Raw genomic sequence first — 23,203 nt, forward strand, 5'->3', positions numbered from 1 at the left:
CTCACGATCTCCTCTCAACCTTTCTCTAATCTGCTTTGTGGCAATCCAAAGAGTAAGGCAATATACACGGAGCAATGGTTATAAAAGGGGGACACATAGGTATCCAGGCTCTTTAAAGCATAAATTAGGGATCACTTCACTGTGAGCAAGCCACGGTACAACTGTGAGACGCGCAGCACTTGCCGGCTACAACGTGACAATAATAATTTCCGGAATGTGCTGTTATGTTGTCATTCATTTTACCCGCTGTCTTTCTTTCATTCATATGTTACGTAGGCACGTACCTTTTTATCTTCAGCAATCTCATTCTCTAACCAGGCCTCAAGAGCTAACCAGCGTAACACTGTCCACCACCTCTTTCATTATTCCGGCACATTGTTGACATCCATGAGTAACAACAACGTACTAAACTGGAAGGTGGTCTATGCATGCGTGGAATTCGCGGACAAACAAAGATCAAGATCTAAATGAAGATCTCTTTAGTTAATTTAAAGCACAACAATTTGTTTAGTTTGAATGTCTGTGTTTTGAGGTGTGACAGGAGTACTACAGTCTACGTAGTATAAGCCTAGAGGAGATTCTTAATGCAATGCCTATGTTTTAGCTGTCCCTCTACTGCCATCTAGTGCTCCTTCTTCAAATTCATTACGGACAAACAAAGATCAAGATCCAAATGAAGATTATATATATATATATATATATATATATATATATACTGCTCAAAAATTAAACAAACACTTTGAAAACACGTCAGATCTCAATTGGAAAAAAAAATCATGCTAGATATCTATACTGATATGGACTGGGTAATGTGTTAGGAACGAAAGGATGCCACATCATTTGACAGGAATGAAAATTATCAGCCTACAGAGGGCTGAATTCAAAGACACCCCGAAAATCAAAGTGAAAAAATGATGCAGCAGGCTAGTCCATTTTGCCAAAATGTCATTGCAGCAACTCAAAATCGTAATCAGTGGTTTGTATGGCCCCCATGTGCTTGTATGCATGCCTGACAACATTGGGGTGTGCTCCTAATGGGGCAACTGATGGTGTCCTGGGGGATCTCCTCCCAGATCTGGACCAGGGCATCACTGAGCTCCTGGACAGTCTGAGGTGCAACCTGGCAGCATCGAATAGACCGAAACACAATGTCTCAGAGGTGTTCTATTGGATTTACATCAGGCAAGAGTTGGGGCCAGTCAATGGTATCAATTCCTTCATCCTCCAGGAACTGCCTGCATACTCTTGCCACATGAGGCTGGGCATTGTTGTGCACCAATAGGAAACAAGGAACCACTGCACCAACTTAGCATCTGACAATGGGTCCAAGGATTTCATCCCAATACCAAATGGCAGTTAAAGTGCTGTTGTCTAGCCTTTAGAGACCTGTGTGTCCCTCCATGGACATGCCTCCCCAGAGCATGACTGACCCACCAACAAACTGGTCATGTTGAACGATGTTACAGGCAGCATAATGTTCTCCACGGCTACTCCAGACCCTTTCACATCTCTCACATGTGCTCAGGGTGAATCTGCTCTCATCTGTGAAAAGCACGGGGCACCAGTGGTGGACCTGCCAATTCTGGTATTCTATGGCAAATACCAATCAAGGTCCGTGGTGCCGGGCAGTGAGCACAGGGCCCACTAGAGGATGTTGGGCCCTCAGGCCACCCTCATGAAGTCTGTTTCTGATTGTTTGGTCAGAGACATTCACAGCAGTGGCCTGCTGGAAGTCATTTTGTTAGGGCTCTGGCAGTGCTCATTATGTTCCTCTTTCCGTAAAGGAGCAGAAACCAGTCCTGTTGATGTGTTAATGACCTTCTTTGGCACTGTCCAGCTCTCCTACAGTAACTGCCTGTCTCCTGGAATCACCTCCATGCCCTTGAGACTGTGCTGGGAGACACAGCAAACCTTCAGGCAATGGCGCATATTGATGTGCCATCCTGGAGAAGTTGGACTACCTGTGTGACCTCTGTAGGGTCCAGGTATCGCCTCATGCTATCAGTAGTGACACTGACCATAGCCAAATGCAAAACTAGTGAAAAAAACAGAAAAGTTTACGAGGGATAAATGTCAGTGGCCTCCACCTGTTAAATCATTCCTGTTTTGGGGGTTGTCTCATTGTTGCCCCTCTAGTGCACCTGTTGTTAATTTCATTAACACCAAAGCAGCTGAAACTGATTAACAACCCCCTCTGATACTTAACTGACCAGATTAATATCCCAGACGTTTCACTGACTTGATGCTATACTCTGATTAAAAAGTGTCCCTTTAATTTATATATATATATATAAATATATAAATACTGTATATATATAAATATATATATATATAAATATATATATATATATATATATATATATAAATATAATATTTATATATATACAGTATTTATATATTTATATATATATATATAAATATAAATATTGTGAATGTAGTCACCTTCCAACTTCTAACATTTCTCATTTTGAGCTGCAAACAGTTTAATGTTGACCAAAGCCCCTTGTGGATCACTTTTCTAAGAACTGTATCCATCCTTTACCAGCTACCATAAAACTGCACCAGAAGGATTACGTGCCTAAGAATAATGCAGAATAATTAAGTAATTAAGTGTTGATAGATTCTATAACACAAGCCAACTCATTGCTTTAAGGACTATGATCCAACATGAACTCTCACATATTTATTATTAAGAACAAGTAGCAAGCAAGTATCAGAATATTCATCTGCAAATTTGTGCTCAATATAAGTAGCATAGTAACATACAAGCAACAGAAGTTAGAAATTATACAGCATTGGTCTAGACATTGAAGGACAAGCGCTATAAAACATGGCACCCGTGTTCCTTTGTATTAGGATGGAAATGAAGCAGCTTACAAAGTTCTGAGAATCCCAAACTATCTTTGTTCTTGCCACTGTAATGCTGTTCCTGTTCTGTGGCAGAGACAAGTATGAATTTCATTGAATATTGCAAACTACATACATGAATCTTATACCAAAAATATATATGTCAAACGTTCACATATGAAATAGCATACAGAAATTGATACATTTGCTGTATATTATAATATACTGTAATAATAAGTTTTTCATCAATGCAAATCCCATTATACTATTCAGACTTTTCACTGGTATGTAAATTATCCTCATTGCAAGACTGAGTTGTAAGTACCTAAATAAATTAAAACCCTACCTTTGGGGTTTCTTAATATAACCCTCTCATAAGATGATCTCCCTTAAAACCCATTACATCTCCTCTACTTACAATTTGATACCTTCAAGTTATTCAATGTCCACTCTGCTTGAACTATAAATGGACTGGTCTTGGTCCTCCTGCATGACACAGACTTGTCGATGCATTGTTTTAATATGCAAATTAACTTGTTGTCAATGACTTTTTCCATGTTTATTCTATTTACTTGCTACAGAAAATTTCCGAAATGTTTGGATCTGTCAGCTCAGGTAAGCATTTTGCTCATAATGAAGAAGCTGTGTGTTTTCCCCATCATCCTTACACTGTCCCTCTGTGTTTTGCTCCTCTGCCTATTTTGGGTTGCTTATTCTTATTTATAAGTGTAATTTCTTTCCCACTGTTTGTACACACATGCCTCACTGCTATTATCTTCCAAATTCTGTTTAAAATGTCTTTCCTACCTTTGTAGTAGTCATCTCTCTTTTCTATTTTATTAATAGGAGATTCTGTGCTGGTTTTGATAGATAAGATTCTCGCTGGGGCGGCATGGTGGTGCAGTGGTAGCGCTGCTGCCTCGCAGTTAGGTGACCCGGGTTCACTTCCCGGGTCCTCCCTGCATGGAGTTTGCATGTTCTGCATGGGTTTCCTCCGGGTACTCCAATTTTCTCCCCACAGTCCTAAGACATGCAGGTTAGGTGCATTGGCGATTCTAAATTGTCCCTGGTGTGTGGGTGTGTGTGTGTGTGCCCTGCCCAGGGTTTGTTTCCTGCCTTGCGCCCTGTGTTGGCTGGGATTGGCTCCAGCAGACCCACGTGACCCTGTAGTTAGGATATAGCGGGTTGAATAATGGATGGATGGAAGATTCTTGATTTTCAATGGCTATCAGACATCCATCCAAGGGGTAGACTAGGCTGACATCAAACATGATGGTATAGTAAATGAAGTACAAAAATACTATATGTGAAAGATAATTATAACTAATATAACATTTAAAACAACGTTTTAGATGCTGAGCCTTAAGCTTGCTCTTATAAACAAGCTCTTTACTGCAACACTATTCATTAATTAATAATGACAGAAAAGTGTCCCATCACACCTGACTCAAAATGGATTATTAGTTATTTGATATTTCCCAATACCTAATTTGCCTTCGCAACTTCAGGTAAGATGTTTTTGGTCAAATATGTAAGTGGCTATCCTACTGGAAAACAGAGTAAAGAGCTTTTCTTTCCCTTTCCTCTCTGTAGGCACTGATAGAATCAGGGCTGCAGACTGAAAATAAAATAAATAGTCATAAATGCAACAAATAATCATAATATGTGACAATAATTTAAAATTTAGTCAGCATTAGCAACTGACTCTACAGCTCTTTTATTTTTTCTGCTGTGAAGCCCTGGGGCATGTACAGTTACCCTAAGGGCTCATTTATACTTCACGCTCAGAACGCGTACGCGTCCGCATCATGGCTGCCACGCGTTCCCAGCGTTCATTTCACGCGTCCTCTGAGCAGGTCCTCAAAAATTAACGCGACGCGTGCGCGAGTTGCAGTACCAGCAAAAAGTCGGGGGGCGCAGTGTGCTAAAAGTCGGGATGTGACGTCAGAGTCTCTGTTTACTATCTACATATGACAGCAAGCCTCTATGGAGATCCTTCGGGGATCGATCTGCGCGCTTTGCTGTTTGATGAATGGTTCAAAGTGTCGAAGCAAAATGCCGACATACAGATGCATTCGTGGTGCTTTTATATTCAAGCGTCGCATATTCCCGATCGTAAAGACACGATACATTTTAAAAGTCTCACATACCATCTTTTGTGCCGTCTATTTTTTATTTTTGTACTTTACCTGCTGTCAGGTACAAGAAGCTCGTAGCGATGAAAAACTGGGATGACGTTTACGACGGTCTGCTTTATTAATAATATAAACTACGAGGTTAAAGTGGACATTTCGAGATTAAAGCCGAAATTTCAACTTTAATCACAAAATACACGTTTTCACCGTGTCTTTTATTTTTTTCTCAGTGGCTCAAATACAGCGCTATACATTATGTTGCCGATGTGAAGTTGCAAAAAAATAGACGGCACTGACACTTTTAAAATGTATCGTGTCATTACGATCGGGAATATGAGACGCTTGAATATAAAAGCACCACGAATGCATTTGTTTGTCGGCATTTTGCTTCACAACATCGAAGCATCCATCCCGTAGGATCGGCATAGAGGCTTTCTGTCACATGTAGATAGTTCCCGAATGTAATGACACGATACATTTTAAAAGTCTCACATACCATCTTTTGTGTCGTCTTTTTTAATTTTTTTATTTTTGCAACTTAACAACAGCAACATAATGTATAGCGTTATATTTGACGCGGTGAAAACGTGTATTTTGTAATTAAAGTGGAAATTTCGCTTTAATCCCAATTGTCCACTTTAACCTCGTAGTTTACTTTATCATTAAAGCAGACCGTGGTAAACGTCATCCCAGTTTTTAATCGCTACGAGCTTCTTGGACCTGACAGCTGCGGCAAGCAGCAAAAGATCACCACACAGAACAAATTAAATGTATGATATTCCAACTCTCTGCACATTTAGAATCTTTAGATTCATACTTGATATCACTTTCATGATGAAATGCATTAAAGTGTGTATGTTACATTTTACGTATAATTTCATTTAAATAATGAATACTGTTAATAATTACACACATGGGGGTGACACGGTGGCAGAGCAATAGCACTGCTGTCTCGCAGAGAGTTACGTTGCTGCTATTTCCTGCTTGTATTCCACACTGTGCTTCGGTTTCCTTTCAAAGATAAGCAGATTTGGGGATTTGGTGCCGCTAAAATGACGCTAGTGTATGTGAGTGCTTGTATTCACCTTGCGATGAGCTGAGGCCTCGTCCAGGGACTGTTTCTCAGTCGTGCCCAATGCTTGCTGGAATGGGCACATCCCTGGATTGATGGATTTAATCAATAAACATCCTTTTCACAGATATTGCGGTAAGGTGTTATCGGAATTTAATAGGTGTTTTAGGCAATTCACAACACAGAGAAGCCGAACATGTTCTCACCGTGATACTATCTCACACTGCCACCTGGTGGACTCCTCCAGCTTTACGTAAAGTACGTGCGCAAGTATAAACACTTCAACGCTTGCGTAGCAGGAGCGTCCGCTGCAGCATGCGTCGCGTCGCGTGAAGTATAAATGAGCCCTTACCCAACACAGACACGCAGAGACACAAGTTTGTCACACAGCACACATTTATTCACATGGGAAAGCACTTTTTCTCTGCTCACCACAGCACAATACATAAAGCACAAAATACAGTCCAGCACAAAAGCCTTTCCTGCTTCATTTTCTCTGCTCCACTCCTGTCCCGGCAAGCTTCGTCCACCTACTCCCTTCTTTGGCTCCCTGAGTAGTGGTGGCTGCCTCAATAGGGTGTGGTGGAAGTGCTACTAAATAGGGCTCGGGAAAGTTCCAGGTGCCCCTTGGCAGTGGCCATGGGCCCCAGTAGGGTTGAGCGTCCAAGCTCCAAACCCATAGCCCTGCTGTAAGCCAGGGGGATTGCCCTCTAGAGCGTTCTGTGGAAGACAGTGTCCAGAATAAGCCATCTTCCCCGGTCCTACTATGACGAAGGATTCCCAGCCAGATAAAGGCCCTGGCGGTCTGCCACACTGCTTTTTCTATTTTAACACCTTTACCGCCATTACCAAGTACTTCTAGTCTCATGTACTGAGTCAACTTGGCACCAAACACACAGGTTTACTTGTCATGGTGCAATCAGCAGGTGTCTTCTCAGTTGATCATTTGGTGGATTTTTAAACAGAATTTGCAGCCACAGGGAAAAGGGGCCAGTACAAAGTGATTAATGGTATGATTGAAGGAACAATTTTTCAAATAGCGACAGCAAGACAGAGTAGATAAAGGTGATAATATCAAAGTTTAGGGGTGTGGTGAATGGGATGGGGAATAAGTGTTGGGGTGTGCATTTGTAAACAAATCCCCTTTCAAATTTTCCAACTAGTACAGACTATGCAAAATGTATAAACATGTATACAGCTATTGGCAACAGTTTCATAACATATATAGCAGTTCACAGGTCAATTTTAATTCTTAACATTGTGATGGATGGCTGGGGATCATACCCCACCAGGAGGCCTGGAGAAGTTGGGGACCGGGAGAGGGGCAATTCCTTCCCCAGGACGTAAGAGGGCAGCCATCCTGGATTGTGTGGGAGCCATGGAACTGGAAGGCTCAACCCTGTAGAGATCCATGGCCACCTCCAGGGGGCACTCGAAGGACTAAGGAGCCTTGGACTGCAGCACTTCTGCCACACCAGGAAGTGCTGCTGAACCAGGAAACAGGTACACCAGGAGTGCTTCCGGATGCCCATGCAGCACTTCTGCCAGATCAGGAGGTGCTTCGGGGAGATCATAAAGGAGCACATCCGGGTGCATTATAAAAGGGGCTGCCTCACTCCATTCAAGTAGCCAGAGTCAGGTGGAAGAGGACGGAACTTTCAAGAGGTGGAGTAGAGGCGGCAGAAGAAACAAAGATAAAGACTGAGAGTATTGTCTGTACTGTGTGATACTGTATTATGTGCTGTGAAGAAAAATAGGAATAAAATGTGTGTGGTTAGGAAATCTGGAGTCCGTGTCTGTTATAATTATACTCATTGATAAATCCAATACAAAGCCTTGCAGTACAAAACATAGCTCCTAAAACATTGTAACAATAGCTCCACCAATAGCAGGTATATGCCTTTGCCTTGTTGTTGCAACATTTTGCTTTATTTAAATCCATGGTGTGGAATTTGGCATAAGACATGTTAAAATTCATGATGACATGAAGTTCACTCTTGATGAGTACTACAGAACACCTGTTTCTTGTGTCAATCCATTTTAGAGTCATCTTTGCAAATATCCTTTCATCAAACCCAATAGCTGATGGTATGTTCAGGATGAAGGACAGCAGATTATCCTTAAGCATATGTACAGTATGTTTGACCAAAGCCTCTTACTTTATAAAAGTGACTTAACATAAACGTCAATCTTCCTGATACTTTGTAAGAGACTAGTGATAAAAAATAATCACAATTCCAATTTAAAGTTGTATGTTTTTGTTAACATATTATGACCACCCTTAACACTCAAACGGAAAAATTCATGTCTTACAGGAAAAAAGCAGGAGGAAGACAAAAAGAGTATCAAACAAGGCTAACAGAATCCAAGTATATCTAATATTCAATCAAATTGAACCCACTGTAACTCTATTACTTTAAATGTATAAGAGAAACACTGCAGTGGGCTGGCGCCCTGCCCGGGGTTTGTTTCCTGCCTTGCGCCCTTTGTTGGCTGGGATAGGCTCCAGCAGACCCCCATGACCCTGTAGTTAGGATATGGCGGGTTGGATAATGGATGAATGGATATAAGACAAACAATTAAACATGTTTATATAATTTGTATAGAGTATGGCAGGAAATGAAAAACAAAAATAATCCATTTCGATGAATTAATGGTCCATTTGGACATTTTTTTCTGAAACCTCCAGGTTTTGTAATAAATGAAAATCAGCAAAATTTATTTTGAAATCCTGACACTTACTGGGAAGTGGGTTAAATTTCGATTACAAGATTTGTAGCATACATACAAACAGGTGAAGTTAATATAAGCGTGGTAATAATAATAATAATAATAATAATATAAAGCAACTACTTACAATTGCAATTGTGATTATTTTTAATCACTAGTCTCTTATAAACTCTCAGGATAATTCATTTTTATATTATTTAATTTTTATGAAGCACCTGGATATTTCAAACAGATCAAGACACATAATGACATACATTAATTTATTTAACAATGATTGATTGCCAGTGGCATTTATTTTTTTAAACAGTAATTTGACATTGATTTGAAAGCTTTCTAGAATGAATACTTGAATTGTGAGGTTGCTTGTGGGTGAATGACCGTGTAAGGGAAGGTAAGTTTGCGAAATGATGATGTGTATAATGTTACAATAAACCTGATTGTTTAACAGCATTATAAATCACAAAATGTGTATGAATCTTTGCATAAAACACAGTGTTAAACTTTCACTACAGGAAATCCTGCTAAGGAATGACAAATGAAAATGGTTAGTGATGGTGCATCACCAACATTGAGCTCCTCCCCATTCTATATGCAGCAGTGAGGACAGTCTCTGTATGGCATTCGCTCAGCTCAAACAAGAGGAACAGAAGGATGCATGATGGCCAGTGACACTATATTTTATTAGTCTGTGATATCTCTACTGGCTCAGAATTGAATAAGTAGACACTCATTTTAAAGTTTGAGCAAATGACCAATCAGCAGTGAGAGGACAGCCCCAATTGAGAAGTGCAAGAATCAGGCAATAAAAAAGGCAAACAGACCCACAGGCACAGAACGGAAAACACGGTAATTATGTTAATATGGACAACATTGTATCTGTAATTTTAAAATGTTATGGTCCAGTATGTAAATGTTTTTGTTTTATTTAATCAGTCTTTCAATCTACATGTTACTTAGTAGGCAGCATTTCTAGTTCGAGTGTGGGTGGTCTGTATCTGATAATTTACACTCAGTGAGCCCATTCATAAACTATTAGATTTCTGAAGCGCAGCTAGCTATGTATGATGGTATTTTTTTCTTCAAATTCCCTGCAGATAGTAAAAGATACTTTCCTCACATAACCATACTGTATAAAAATTAAATTTGCCTTCAACATGGTTTGAGCTAGTGTAAATTGCATGAAAATGCCTGAAGCCATGACAGATGATGATTATTTCTTTACATGTATTTGCATTTCTGAACTGTATCTTCTTCTTCAAAACTGTCTGAAGCAGAGACAGTATCATGAAATGCATGGATGCTACTGATTATCCCAATGAGCATATCTTCCTGGTTTTATTTAGATAACTTTACAGAGTATCTATGTCTTTAATGGACTGTGACTAAATTCTATTTTGATCAGTTTAAAGGATTCTGTTAACAATACAATAACTTTCTTGCATTTAACGAATTCAGAAAAGTAACTCATGGATTTTATCAGACTATTCTAACTTTCCAGTTCTGACCATTGTTAATAGGTTCTTATCAGGTCACATGTTCATTTCCCATAGAGTACTTATGGTATTTTTTCCTTTCATTTTTATCTGTAAATGATTAGGCATCTATTTGCGAATGTGCATAGTAATTGGTAAATTTATATTGTTAATTCCTGAAATATTTTTATGTCATAAACCTTTCCATATTGACTGGCCTTTAGTGTTACAACTTTCTACTCCTATTTGCTGAAATTAATTACGAATACTGTGGCATAGTGGCTATAACATCCATGCATTTTCTCAACCTGATTAGTCCAATTTATGGTTGTGGAGAACTGAAGCTGACTGCAGAAGTGTGCTGGAAACCCCACACGCACAAAAACAATCAATCAATATATGTAACACTTCCATGAAAGAATTTTTAAAAAGCAAATAGCTCAAATGTCAATCACATGAGAGACACAGGCACACACACGTGAGAGACACAGGCGCATGCACGAGAGAGACACAGGCGCACACACACGTGAGTGAGAGAGACACACGCACACACACACACGCCAGAGAGGGCTAGCCACATAATCCACTGTAATCATGTTTTACAACAAAACAACAGAAAAATTTAACTGAAAAAATGAACTTAGCAACTAAAAATAGGCTACGCTTTTTGTGGTGGGACGTCGGATAATACAGAATGTTGGATGAGCGAAGGTTGGATAAGCGAGACTCTACTGTACCTCAAAAATGTACCAGATTATTAACATCAAATGCAAATCAATCATCAATCCAGTTTTTCATGAATTAATTTTCATATCTAGAAAAAAGTCTGATTAGAGTATGTGAAATTTTCATTCGGTCTGACATTGCTAGACTCTTTCCAGGTACTTGAGGCAGGCCCTTTGATCCTGCAGTTTACTCAGCACACCTTTCCTCAAGTGGGTGCATGTGCAGCCTGAATGTTTTATCACTGCCTAGGGGGCTAGAAGTCTCCTTTTACATGATCCATTGACTGATTTTTTGTAACACAATTTAAAAGGGTACGTGAACTTGCATAACATGCTATTTTAGAGTAGCCACATTGATTACTTATGTACAATAAGATTTACAATTTAGCACTTTGTCCATTGAGCTAAAATTGGTAATTTAGTAATATTTGTTGGTATCTCTGCATTCAGTATTTAGTATTTGATGCTGCAGTATCTTTTAATACCATGCTTTAGAGGTTGTACTGTAAGACAAAATAATATTTTGACAGATCATTATTTTGTTTGGGACAACCCCACGAAGTCTATTTGTGAAGTTCCATCTTAAGTATGCAATCAAATTATGTTTATAGACTCACTTTCTCTCTCCTGCAGTTCAGCTGGATATTACACTAACTGTGATATATTTGAATCTTCTCTTCTATATTGGGAGTGATATATTTTCTAGGTCACACAGCCAGTAGTGGCACCAGCACTTCATATTAGGGTGGGCCTAAATTTTTCACAGATGCGCCTAATGTTATTTTTATTCCTGTTAAATATACACTCGTTAAAAAAATGTGTAAGTCCAGTCATACGGGGAGTGGCAGCCATTCCAGCAGCTCCGTGTATGACTTTATCTTTCTACCTTTATTCTCTATTTTTCTCCATTTCACTGATCACTCCTACCACTTTCTTTCATGTGGACTTGTTCCCCAGACACTTTTTACTACTTGGACATGGATTTTTACACGCCAAGACTCGTCTATTCAAGTAGTCAACTTCAAGCGCTGAGAACAAATGCCCACGCCGTTGTGGTTCCCCATTTACCTGACAATGTAAAAAGGCAATATCAGGGCAGCAGAGCCGGTGCTAAGATAAAAGCCAAGCGTCTAGCGAGAAAGTGGAGCTACAAATCTTTGGTGCCTTCTGTGATCCTGGGAAATGTGAACTCACTAGCAAATAAAATCGATGAACTAGCTGCGCTGGTGAAAAATGTCAGGATCTACAGAGAATGCAGTTTGCTGTGTTTTAGTGAAACGTGGCTGACAACTAACATCCCAGATGCTAACGTGGAGCTACCCGGGTTTAGCACAGTTAGAGCGGACAGAGACACAAGCACCTGCGGGAAGCAGAAAAGAGGATAAAATTAAAATCTCCACTTGCTGCAGGGACATCGAACTGTTGGCCATAAGTCTGCATCCCTATTACTTGCCCACAGAGTTTGGACACTCGGGCGAACATGGATATAGCGGGTGACGTCATCCATTACACGGTTGCTAAGTTACAAACACAGCACCCGGAGGTGCTTGTGCTAATCGCTGGAGACTTTAACCATGTGACGCTGGACAAAACATTACCTTCCTTCTCTCAGTCTGTGGATTGTAACACCCAGGGAAATAGGGCTATCGACCTACTGTATGCAAACGTTAAAGACGCATACAGTGCCACCCAGCTGCCTGTGCTTGGGAAAGCAGATCATAACCTGGTTCTGCTTCAGCCTCACTACAAACCAAGAGTGAAGGAAGTGGTCCCCTGAGGCAGAGCAGGCACTGAGAGACTGCTTTGGAACTACGGACTGGGATATCCTGCTGGGGTCACATAGTGAGAACATTGAGGAGGTTGCTGACTGCACTACTGACTACATCAACTTCTGTATGGACATTGTAGCTCCAGTAAGAACAGTACGCTGCTATGTTAACAACAAGCCTTGGATTACAAGTGACATCAAGGGCCTTTTGAACCAGAAGAAAAGGGCTTTTAAAGGCGATGATCAGCATGAGCTCAAGCGCGTGCAGAAGGAACTCCGAGTCCAGCTCAGGGCGGCAAAGGAGCAGTACAGGAGAAAGCTGGAGCAGAAGTTGCAGAATAACAGCATGAAGGAAGTATGGGATGGGATGAAGAAGATCACTGGCTGCAGCAAAGAGAGCAAACCAGACGAACAACTTCTTCAACAGGTTTGACCACCCTAACCCACTCTCACCTCAGAGTACTGCACCCTCTGCCCATCCTTCTGCTGATACCAGCATAGGAGAGAGTTTCCCCAAACCCACAATTACAGCAGCCCAAGTAAGCACAGAGTTGAGGAGTCTTTGTGCCAGCAAAGCAGCGGGTACAGATGGAGTATAGCCACGACTGCTGAAGGCCTGTGCGTTGAAGCTGGGCAGTCCTCTACAGCGCATCTTCAACCTGATCCTGGAACAGGGGAGAGTCCTGAGGCCTTGGAAAACACCTTGCATCACCCCTGTCCTAAAGGTATCACGTCCTAGTGAGCTGAACGATTTCCAGCCTGTCGCTCTGATGTCACATGTGATGAAGACCATGGAGCGGCTGCTGCTTCACCACCTGAGGCCACAGGTCCACCACACCCTTGACCCTCTGCAATTCACATACCAGGAGAAGGTGGGAGTGGAGGATACCATCATCTATATACTACACCGATCCCTCTCCCACTTGGACAGAGGCAGTGGTGCTGTAAGAATTATGTTTCTGGACTTCTCTAGTGCCTTCAACATCATCCAACCTCTGCTCCTTAGGGACAAGCTGAAAGAGATGGGAGTAGATTCATACCTGGTAGCATGGATCGTGGACTAGCTAAAGACAGACCTCAGCATGCGCGTCTTGGAAACTGCAGGTCTGACATTGTGGTCAGCAACACAGGAGCGCCACAGGGGACTGTACTTTCTCCGGTCCTGTTCAGCCTATATACATCGGACTTCCAATACAATTCGGAGTCCTGTCACGTGCAAAAGTTTGCTATCGTGGGCTGCATCAGGAATGGGCAGGAGGAGGAGTAAAGGAAACTAATCAAGGACTTTGTTAAATGGTGCGACTCAGACCACCTACAACTGAACACCAGCAAAACCAAGGAGCTGGTGGTGGATTTTAGGAGGCCCAGGACCCTCATGGACCCCGTGATCATCAGAGATGACTGTGTGCAGAGGGTGCAGAACTATAAATACCTGGGAGTGCAGCTGGATGATAAACTGGACTGGGCTGCTAATACTGATGCTCTGTGTACGAAAGGACAGAGCCGACTGTACTTCCTTAGAAGGCTGGCGTCCTTCAACATCTGCAATAAGATGATGCAGATGTTCTATCAGATGGTTGTGGCGAGCGCCCTCTTCTACGCGGTGGTGTGCTGGCGAGGCAGCATAAAGAAGAGGGATGCCTCACGCCTGGACAAACTGGTGAGGAAGCCAGGCTCTATTGTAAACACGGAGCTGGACAGTTTGACATCCATAGCAGAGCGACGGGCACTGAGCAGGCTCCTGTCAATAATTGAAAATACACTGAATCCAATGAACAGGATCATCTCCAGACAGAGAAGCAGCTTCAGCAACAGACTGCTGTCACTGTTCTGTTCCACTGACAAACTGAGGAGATCATTCCTCCCCCACACTATGCGACTTTTCAGTTCCACCCGTAAACGTTATTATACAAAATGATTGCCTGTCAATTATACCTTCATTGTTATCACTCTTTAATTTAATATTGTTCTTTATCAGTATGCTGCTGCTGGAGTATGTGAATTTCCCCTTGGGATTAATAAAGTATCTATCTATACTATCCAAATTTTTTATTTTTTTTGTTTTGGTTTGCATGTCTAGTTTGAATGTTTTTTTAACACTAATTTAAAACTACCAACAAATGGTGAAGTTAAATTGACTGCTTGCATTTTGTTGGTACGCAAGACATACCAGCCCAACATAATGCACAAATGGCCAAATAATATCTGTGTATTATTTTGTTATTTAACAGTAAACAGTCAGACTACCATTTTGCCATTCCTAGCAATTTTTGTGTGTATATCTGATACATGCCTTTTAAGTTTCTGAATACACATGTAATCTGGCCAACTAGATTATTACAAAAATACCAAAATCATATCATTCAACATCCAGTATTCCACCCACCCACACACTGTTATCTGTTGTATCAATGAGTCACAAAGCTACGTACCTTACCAGCTTGAAGTTGGAAACTTTAATAGCAATCAAGTTGGTGGCTCATGGAAATCAGAAAAATCAGTTACCTGGTCACTCCTTCATCCTTTGGCATCTGGCTGGTTGTAGATTTTTTAGCACACTCAGTAACAATGGTGATAGCACACCCATAGCTAAACTGAACAGAGCTAGCAGGGGGATTTTCATTGGAGTATTTGAAATTTTCAGTGCCGACATCAATCTCTGTCACATTTTGCACTTCTCTTTGTTTCCATTTGCTAATGAAACCTAAAAAAGCTGTCTGTTAATACATCATTCAAATTTCTCACCAACAAGACATAGTTCACCAGTGATGGATGAGTCATTCTTGTTGAACAACTCTTCTTAGTGAATTATATGAATTGATTTGGTGGAGTTCAAATAGGAGTGCTAAGAAACTTTAGTAAGTTACTAGTTATAACCTCCTGTAAATGTCAGATGTTTTAATTAGCTGTGTTTGGTAACATTTTCAGTCAGTCTTTTTTTCTAAACCTTGTTATGCAGATGTACACTATACAATCACCATCCATATACTCTATGTGCTTTCCAAATACTTTTCAAAGAGTTAAACAAATTTTTCTAATGATAAAATTAACACTGTTGATTTTGCTGTGTAAGTTTACAATGAACTGATCAAGAGATGTGTATTAAAATGCATGTATGCAGTATAGGCTAATTTATATCTGATAAAAAAAAAAATAAATCTAAGATCCAGGGTGGGCCAGTTTGGAACATGTATGAACTAAAGCCCACCCAAGTCCAATACTTGCACTGCCCTACACAAATTACTGACACTTCAATATAGCTGAAAAGACTTCAGTAGAATGCCTTAGTATTTTGAATGTAGCAGGCTTCAGCGTAGTGTAGTGGGCCTTACTTTTGCATACAAGAATGTGCATGATGCTCATTTTTCCAACTCTGCTTTCAAATGTAGCCTTCCCTTCATTAAATTATGCAGAGATATACTGTACATTATCAGTATTACCTCCAAAGGCCTGATAAGACCATCCACACTTGAACAAAACTGATAAGGTTTTTTTCTTGCACCTAGCACAGATGAACTGCACCAATTAGCTAGTTGGAACAACAAATACTCGATATTAGCCAGTTAGATGACAATAAAAATAACAATCATACTTCTTGGTAAATATCTCTATTGTACTAATTGATGGAGCAGTAAGAGATTTTAGTACCATGGATTCCCATGATAACCTCACGCTCATCCTGAACGGTCTGAAGAATATGGACAGCATATTATAACATGCCCAGGACAATTCCTTCTGCTTTCCCCTGAGTTGGTAGAGGACAATGTTGTGGTCCACATAACCAAGCTTGTCATTGCATTGCCAAAGGCTTCTTTCAACTGCTGATTATACTTAGAAATGAAAGACTTTCTAAGTATTAAGCAGGTGCACAGTATCCTTCGGTGTCATACCATTTATTAATTTCTATTGGGATGCAGGCACCAAAGGAATTTTCTTAAACATTCCATCACATGCCTAATTAGCGAAAGGTAATCTCTGCACAAACCTGGCCTCTCTCAACTGAAATTATCCTAAATCACCTTCATTGTCTTCACATGTTGAACATCTACACCCAAAGTAGTCACTTTCTTGCTACTCAGGTACTTTTTTATGATACACTGAATGCCCTGTATTTTTTTCTGATATCAATTAATTTTATATTATGCATGTATAGTTCAGGCTCACAGGATATGCTACTTTTAAATGCATTTGGTTTGCATTGCAAAATACCTTGTGATGGTGTGTGTGCCCTGTGAAAGGCACCATATAAAATTAAAATGGATCCCATAATTGATAATAGCTCAAATGAAAGAACTGTTTGGGTTTTGTTAAGTAACCATTATATTTTAGGAAACACAAACTATCCATCCAGCGTCAGATAATCCTGGAAGCATGTGGAACAACACAATAATAAAAATTGGAAGAAATGCCAATCCAACACTACACATGGCCATATACAAATGCACATTCATTCATACCAGATAAACTGCATTACTGCTCAGGGCTTTATTCACACAGACAGTGACCAGGGTGAATATTGTGCTTGGATGCCTTGGAACCATAAAGCAGAAACAATAACCACTGTGCCATAGGGCCACCCTTTAAATTCGGAGTAATTTCGTTATTTGTGTTATTAAATCACTTAATATATGATTAATGTGTGATTAAATTACAAATTCTTTATGTCTTCAATATAAATGGGCAAAAAAAATCTTTTAAAGTACTGTAAAGGTCGTCATTTGGGAAAAAAAAACATTTGCCTGCATAAATTATTTTAAAAAATGTAATTTATACATCTATCAAGGGTTTAGTGTACCTTGTACAGCAAGTCAAAGAAACCACATACAGGAATTTTACAACCTTACAAATAACTAGAATTTTATACATTTTGTGTAAATATCACACCTAGATAATGTAAAATTTACTGCTCATGTTTTCAATCCATGGTAGCCTTTTAGATTCCTACAGAAGTTTTATATATTTCAAGACATGAGTAGAAAATACATACACGCGTGTGTGTGTGTGTGTGTGTGTATCCAAGGTGACTTTTGAGATACAACTGGTTATATTTCCTTTGATTTTCCAAATGAAGCACAAGCAGAGAAAGTGACTTGCTCATGCTCACACAGTATCAGTAGCAGGATTTGAACTCAGGGCCTCATGGTTTAAAGTCCAAAGCCTTAACCACTATGCCACACTGCTGTGCTGGGCATCAGATATCCAAACATTCCTAAAAATTAAAAAAAAAAAAGTATTTGTATTTGAATTATAGTGATGCTTGTATCCTGGTGCTTTTAGTCATCCCCTGTAATCTGGAACACACTTGTTTACTGTACTGTATGCATCAGTGCTTCTTACCCAGCTTTAATCCCCATCATCACAAGCGCCCATCCGTGTAAAAAAGGCAACAAAAAACCTGCCAAATCATTATTTCATGGCTTTCTAATAAAATCTCAGAGGCTTATTTTCACTTGCTGTATACTAATAGGTTTCTGGCGCTAAACACTTTCAGCATTAATACATAATTCATTCTCACTATTATTTTTGCTCAATAAATTGCTTCAATACACAATAATGTTCAAAACCAAACCTACCTTCGTAATTCACAATAACAATGGCCAGCATGTAGTCTTTACTGAGCATCATGACAAAAGCCTACGGTAGTTTACATGAGGAAAATACAACACTGTAAATAAATAACCACGCCAGAACAGGTAGGATAAATATTTCTAAACCAGACTTCCTGTCTGGTTCAGGCAGTATCAGTCTTCCCTGGGAAGTGATCATTGGGAACTGGTCATTTAAACAGTTCTTCCTCTCAGCAAATGCTGTTGTCATAGCAACCCGAAGATCATCTTTCCTGCAGTATTACTGTGCAAGAAGTCATGTGACCCTAGCTACAGCAATAGGCATCCTGGTGCTTTTGCCAATGCAGAAATACATCACTAGCTGTCTGCAGCATTGCTGCTTTACACATTTCTACAGAGAACATATTATGGTGTTCACCACATGATAGGAAATATTTCCCCCAGTTCTTGAAACAGGGAAAACATAAAATCTGTTACATCAAAATACATGAAATCATTTGCTATGATTTGTTAAGATACAGTATAACCCATTAATTATCTCTCTTTTAATTTATTTTTTTTGATTGGTTAGATACTTACAATATGAACATTACATCTTAATAACTGCAGTTAGATTTTCTAGAATTCTAAACAATTCCTAAAGTTGTTAACAAATGGATTCAGTTATATGGATATAATGGGTGATTTTTCACTTGTCAAAATATGCACATTTTCAAGAATCAAAACAACAATACTTATTTTAAGGTATATTTCAAAAATGTAATTCATGGTTTGCATAGCATTGCAAGATATTGCATCAAAAGGGATAACAGCCATCTCCCCAGTGGCTTTATTAAAATCATAGTGTTGAGCAAGTTGCACTAATTATTGTATATTGAGTTGGCTCTGCCAAAAAAAGAGGAAAGAAATACTTCAGTTATATTAAGTGCATCTCATGAGGCTGAGACACTACCTTAACAGGATATTGTATGTCAGTGATAAAGGAAGGATGGAATTCTGTTCCACTCTAGGCTATATTTCCATTTCCCAGGTGACCTACCCATAGTTTAAGAGCATTTTAAGGTTTTGAAAAGTTTTTTCCAGTAGCCCAGCCAAATTAACAGCACCTTTTTATATTCTGTTTCATCTGTTTAATTTAAGCTTCACAGAGTTTACCTACACAGTATCAATATGATTGCAAAATGTAAAACTCGTTTTTTTTTTAGTTTACTATTAAGTCTGGCATCATTTATATTTACATTTATGTTAACTAAATGCTGAGGTACTCTTTCATCTAATAAGCTACAGGCTTTGGTAAAGATGATTTGAAAACTGAATTTCAAATAATTAAAAAAAATGCTACAGTGCCACATTTTTTAAAATTGGAATACAGAAACACAGTTTGTGGTCATCTAAAGTGTACACAATTAAATGGCTTAACTATGCTCTTTAGATTGTGATATACTATTTAAATATTCAAAGTTAAAATTCTAAGTATATTGTATGTCACTTTAAGGTATTGCAATCCTTGCATGATTCCATAAAAAGAATGCACTGTAAGAAAGTTTTAAACTTCTAATACAGTGATCCCTCACTATATCGTGCTTCGACTTTTGCGGCTTCACTTCATCGCGGATTTTAATTGTAAGCATATCTAAATATATATCACGGATTTTTTGCTGGTTCGCGGATTTCTGCAGACAATGGGTCTTTTAATTTATGCTACATGCTTCCTCAGTTGGTTTGCCCAGTTGATTTCATACAAGGGACGCTATTGGCGGATGGCTTAGAAGCTACCTAATCAGAGCACGTATTACATATTAACTAAAACTCCTCAATGATATACGATATGCTTTCCGCGCGGTGCTTGATTGTTTGCTTTTCTCTGTCTCTCTCACTCTCTCTGCCTGACGGAGAGGGTGTAAGCAGAGGGACTGTTTGCACAGAGGCTGTTTGCCTAGAGGATATGGACGCTCTTCTAAAAATTGCTGATTTATCGCGGTGCTTCGGCATACTTAAAAGCCCAAAAGCATGTATTGATTTTTTGATTGTTTGCTTTACTCTCGCTCTCTCTCTCTCTCTCTCCTGACATTCTCTGCTCCTGACACACATTCTTTGAAGAGGAAGATATGTTTGCATTATTTTAATTGTGAGAAAGAACTGTCATCTCTGTCTTGTCATGGAGCACAGTTTAAACAGTTTATGTCTAGAGGGCTCTAATAATGTTAACAGAGTGGGAGAGTTTATAAGGGCTTAAAATATATAAAAATAACCATACAAACATATGGTTTCTACTTCACGGATTTTCATCTATCGCGGGGGGTTCTGGAACGCAACCCCCGCGATCGAGGAGGGATTACTGTAGTTCTAGTTGAACACATGGACCTCCCATCATCAAACAAAAGGCAATTGAAAGGGGTGTTGTCCATTATAATGATAAAGTTGATGTCCTGGGGGAGTATCAACAGAGGATATAATGGATGGCAAATATAAGGAGTTGTTGATGCTATGTACATGCTTGTGTGATCCTCAAGTAAAAGGGAATGAAAAAAGTACTCAAAGACAGGGCAATGTAGACATCCAAAATGAAAGAATTATTTTATAGAAAAAAGAAAATAGTATGGAAAACACAAAGACAAAGCAATCCAAGAATGTGATGAAACATTAAACCAAAAGTCTGAGGTACTGTGTGTTATAACAGCATTAGTCCTGTGTAAAGGGGAGAGTACAGGAGTTCACCAATAGTAATAATCATTAATGTTTTAAAGGTGATTTAATCTTGATTCAGTAAAAGAAAAACTGGCCAGAAAATTGGCATGAAAGCCAAACAAAAGCACTGTGTTATCATACAGTAGGTTTGAATAAATGTCTTAACAGCTAAAAAAAATGAAAAGTAAGAAGTTACTTTCACTCAGTAAACAGTGCAATTTTCCATTTGTCTGTTTCAATCATATTCTATAAAAGAGCACCTACATGATCTATGGAAGAAATTGGGGTCTAATCTGTACTATATTGTACTTCCTGTGAAAGTGATACTCTATGTCAATATGTGCAGTACTAAAAATAAGAGAAAGCAGTAAGTTTCCATTTTAGCAACACAGTGTTTTGCTTTCCCAGCAGAAAAATAGCATCCAACAGTGAGGACATAGCTGATCAAAGAATTCCAAATAGTATTCATCTAACAAATTGTGAAAGCAATGTTCTAATTAGGTGGAGTGGTGGAAGATCTGTTTGTATCCAGGGAGACGGGTGAATATTTTTGTCAGGGTCTTAGTCAGTATTGGTGGTTCAGTCTGGTACATTGATTGGCTAGAGGGTCAGTTCTTGTCTGTATGGCTATACATTCAGGCATACATCTTGCTTTTTATCTTATTGCCTGTTGTTGATTGGCAGTGAATCGTTCATTACCTGGTTCCCTGGTGTGCAGTGTTAGCAGGTGTTGGTGTATTTCATGGCATTGCTTTGTTTGCACTTTTATTTTGTGATGAAGTGTGACAAGAAGCGTGTATGATTGTGGCCACATAGACACACAAACCAAGGTTACACTGTGGAGGGTGCCATCACTTGGTTGTCAGTGGGAACGGGGTAAGGACTTGGGAAGGTTGATGAAGAAATTGAGCCTGCATATGTAATGCAGGTTGCCCTCAGCGCCTGTTGTCATGTTTTGCATCTTGTACAGGATATGGTGTGAAGTCTCATGGGAACTGGTACTGTAAGCCTCTTTCATAAAGGGAAACAGTCCCTGCCCCTTTGCAAAAATCATTGTGAGGGTCTTCATGTGGCTAAGTTGGTTTCGTGTCTGACCTGTACTGTCCTTGCTTGGCCATACTTCACATGCTAGGGATGTAGGAAGAGGTACGCTATTGGCCTTGCCTGTCAGTTTTGCATGTGGACATGTATGTATTGGACAAAATTTTAAATTGTAGCCAGTCTGGGCTGCACATGCAACTGAGCAGCGTGTTTTCGATTGGACATACCTATTATGCCAGGTAAATTCAGAATATCCTCTGAGTTTAGCCAGGCTGCTGTGTCTCTAAACCTAATTAATATCACACCAGGATTGTGATCAATTGCTTGTACTTGTTGTGTGAAGCACATGGCTGTGCATATTCTGTACTGTCAGGAGCACCACTGCGACGAGTCAGCCAAAGGAGGCACTTGAAGCCCATGTTTGGTCCCACTGTCACATGATTACAAAAATCATTGGCTGCACTGCATGTGTCATAGCATAAGCTGCTGGTTGAGATCAAGACTGACCTTGGAATGCCACAGCTGTGTGAGTTTTTGTGTGACAGATAGATAAGCCTTACAATATATATATCTCCATCCATCCATTATCCACCGCTTATCCGAGGTCGGGTTGCAGGGGCAGCATCCTAAGCAGGGAAGCCCAGACCTCCCTCTCCCCAGCCACCTCCTCCAGCTCCTCTGGGAGGGCCCCGAGGCGTTCCCAGGCCAGCCAGCACATATAATCACTCCAGCGTGTCCTGGGTCTGCCTCGTGGCCTTCTCCCAGTGAGACATGCCCAGAACACCCCCCAAGGGAGGCGTCAATGCCCAAAACACCTCAACTGACTCCTCTCAATGCGGAGGAGCAGCAATTCCACTCCGAGTCTCTCCTGGATAACTGAACTCCTCACCCTATCTCTAAGGGAAACTCCAGCCACCCTGCAGAGAAAACTCATTTCGGCCACTTGTATCTGCGATCTTGCTCTTTCGGTCACTACCCAAAGTTCGTGGCCATAGGTGAGGGTAGGAACGTAGATTGACTGGTAAATCGATAGCCACGCCTTTTGGCTCATTACTGCAGATGCCACACCGATCCATCTGTCAACCTCCCACTCCATTCTTCCCTCACTCATGAACAAAACCCCGAGATACCTGAACTCCTCCACTCGAGGCAGTAATG

The 23,203-nt window shown here is 40.0% G+C and overlaps 1 protein-coding gene across 14 annotated transcripts in view; it reads right to left on the reverse strand.

The window, feature by feature from the left end:
- apbb2b (amyloid beta (A4) precursor protein-binding, family B, member 2b) overlaps window positions 1-23,203 on the reverse strand; it is a 336,334-nt gene that overhangs the window by 148,048 nt on the left and 165,083 nt on the right. For 2 of the 14 annotated variants that reach the window (XM_039751347.1, XM_039751346.1), the window contains exon 1: window positions 18,323-18,487. The exons of the other annotated variants lie outside the window; for them this stretch is intronic. In XM_039751347.1, coding sequence (XP_039607281.1) covers window positions 18,323-18,374 — 52 coding nt within the window. In that variant the 5' untranslated portion in view covers window positions 18,375-18,487. Of the gene's footprint in view, window positions 1-18,322; window positions 18,488-23,203 lie in introns of those variants that run through there. 14 annotated transcript variants of the gene reach the window in all.

Source organism: Polypterus senegalus, chromosome 4, assembly GCF_016835505.1.
Source record: "Polypterus senegalus isolate Bchr_013 chromosome 4, ASM1683550v1, whole genome shotgun sequence".
In the NCBI taxonomy this organism is placed as follows: Eukaryota; Metazoa; Chordata; class Cladistia; order Polypteriformes; family Polypteridae; genus Polypterus; species Polypterus senegalus.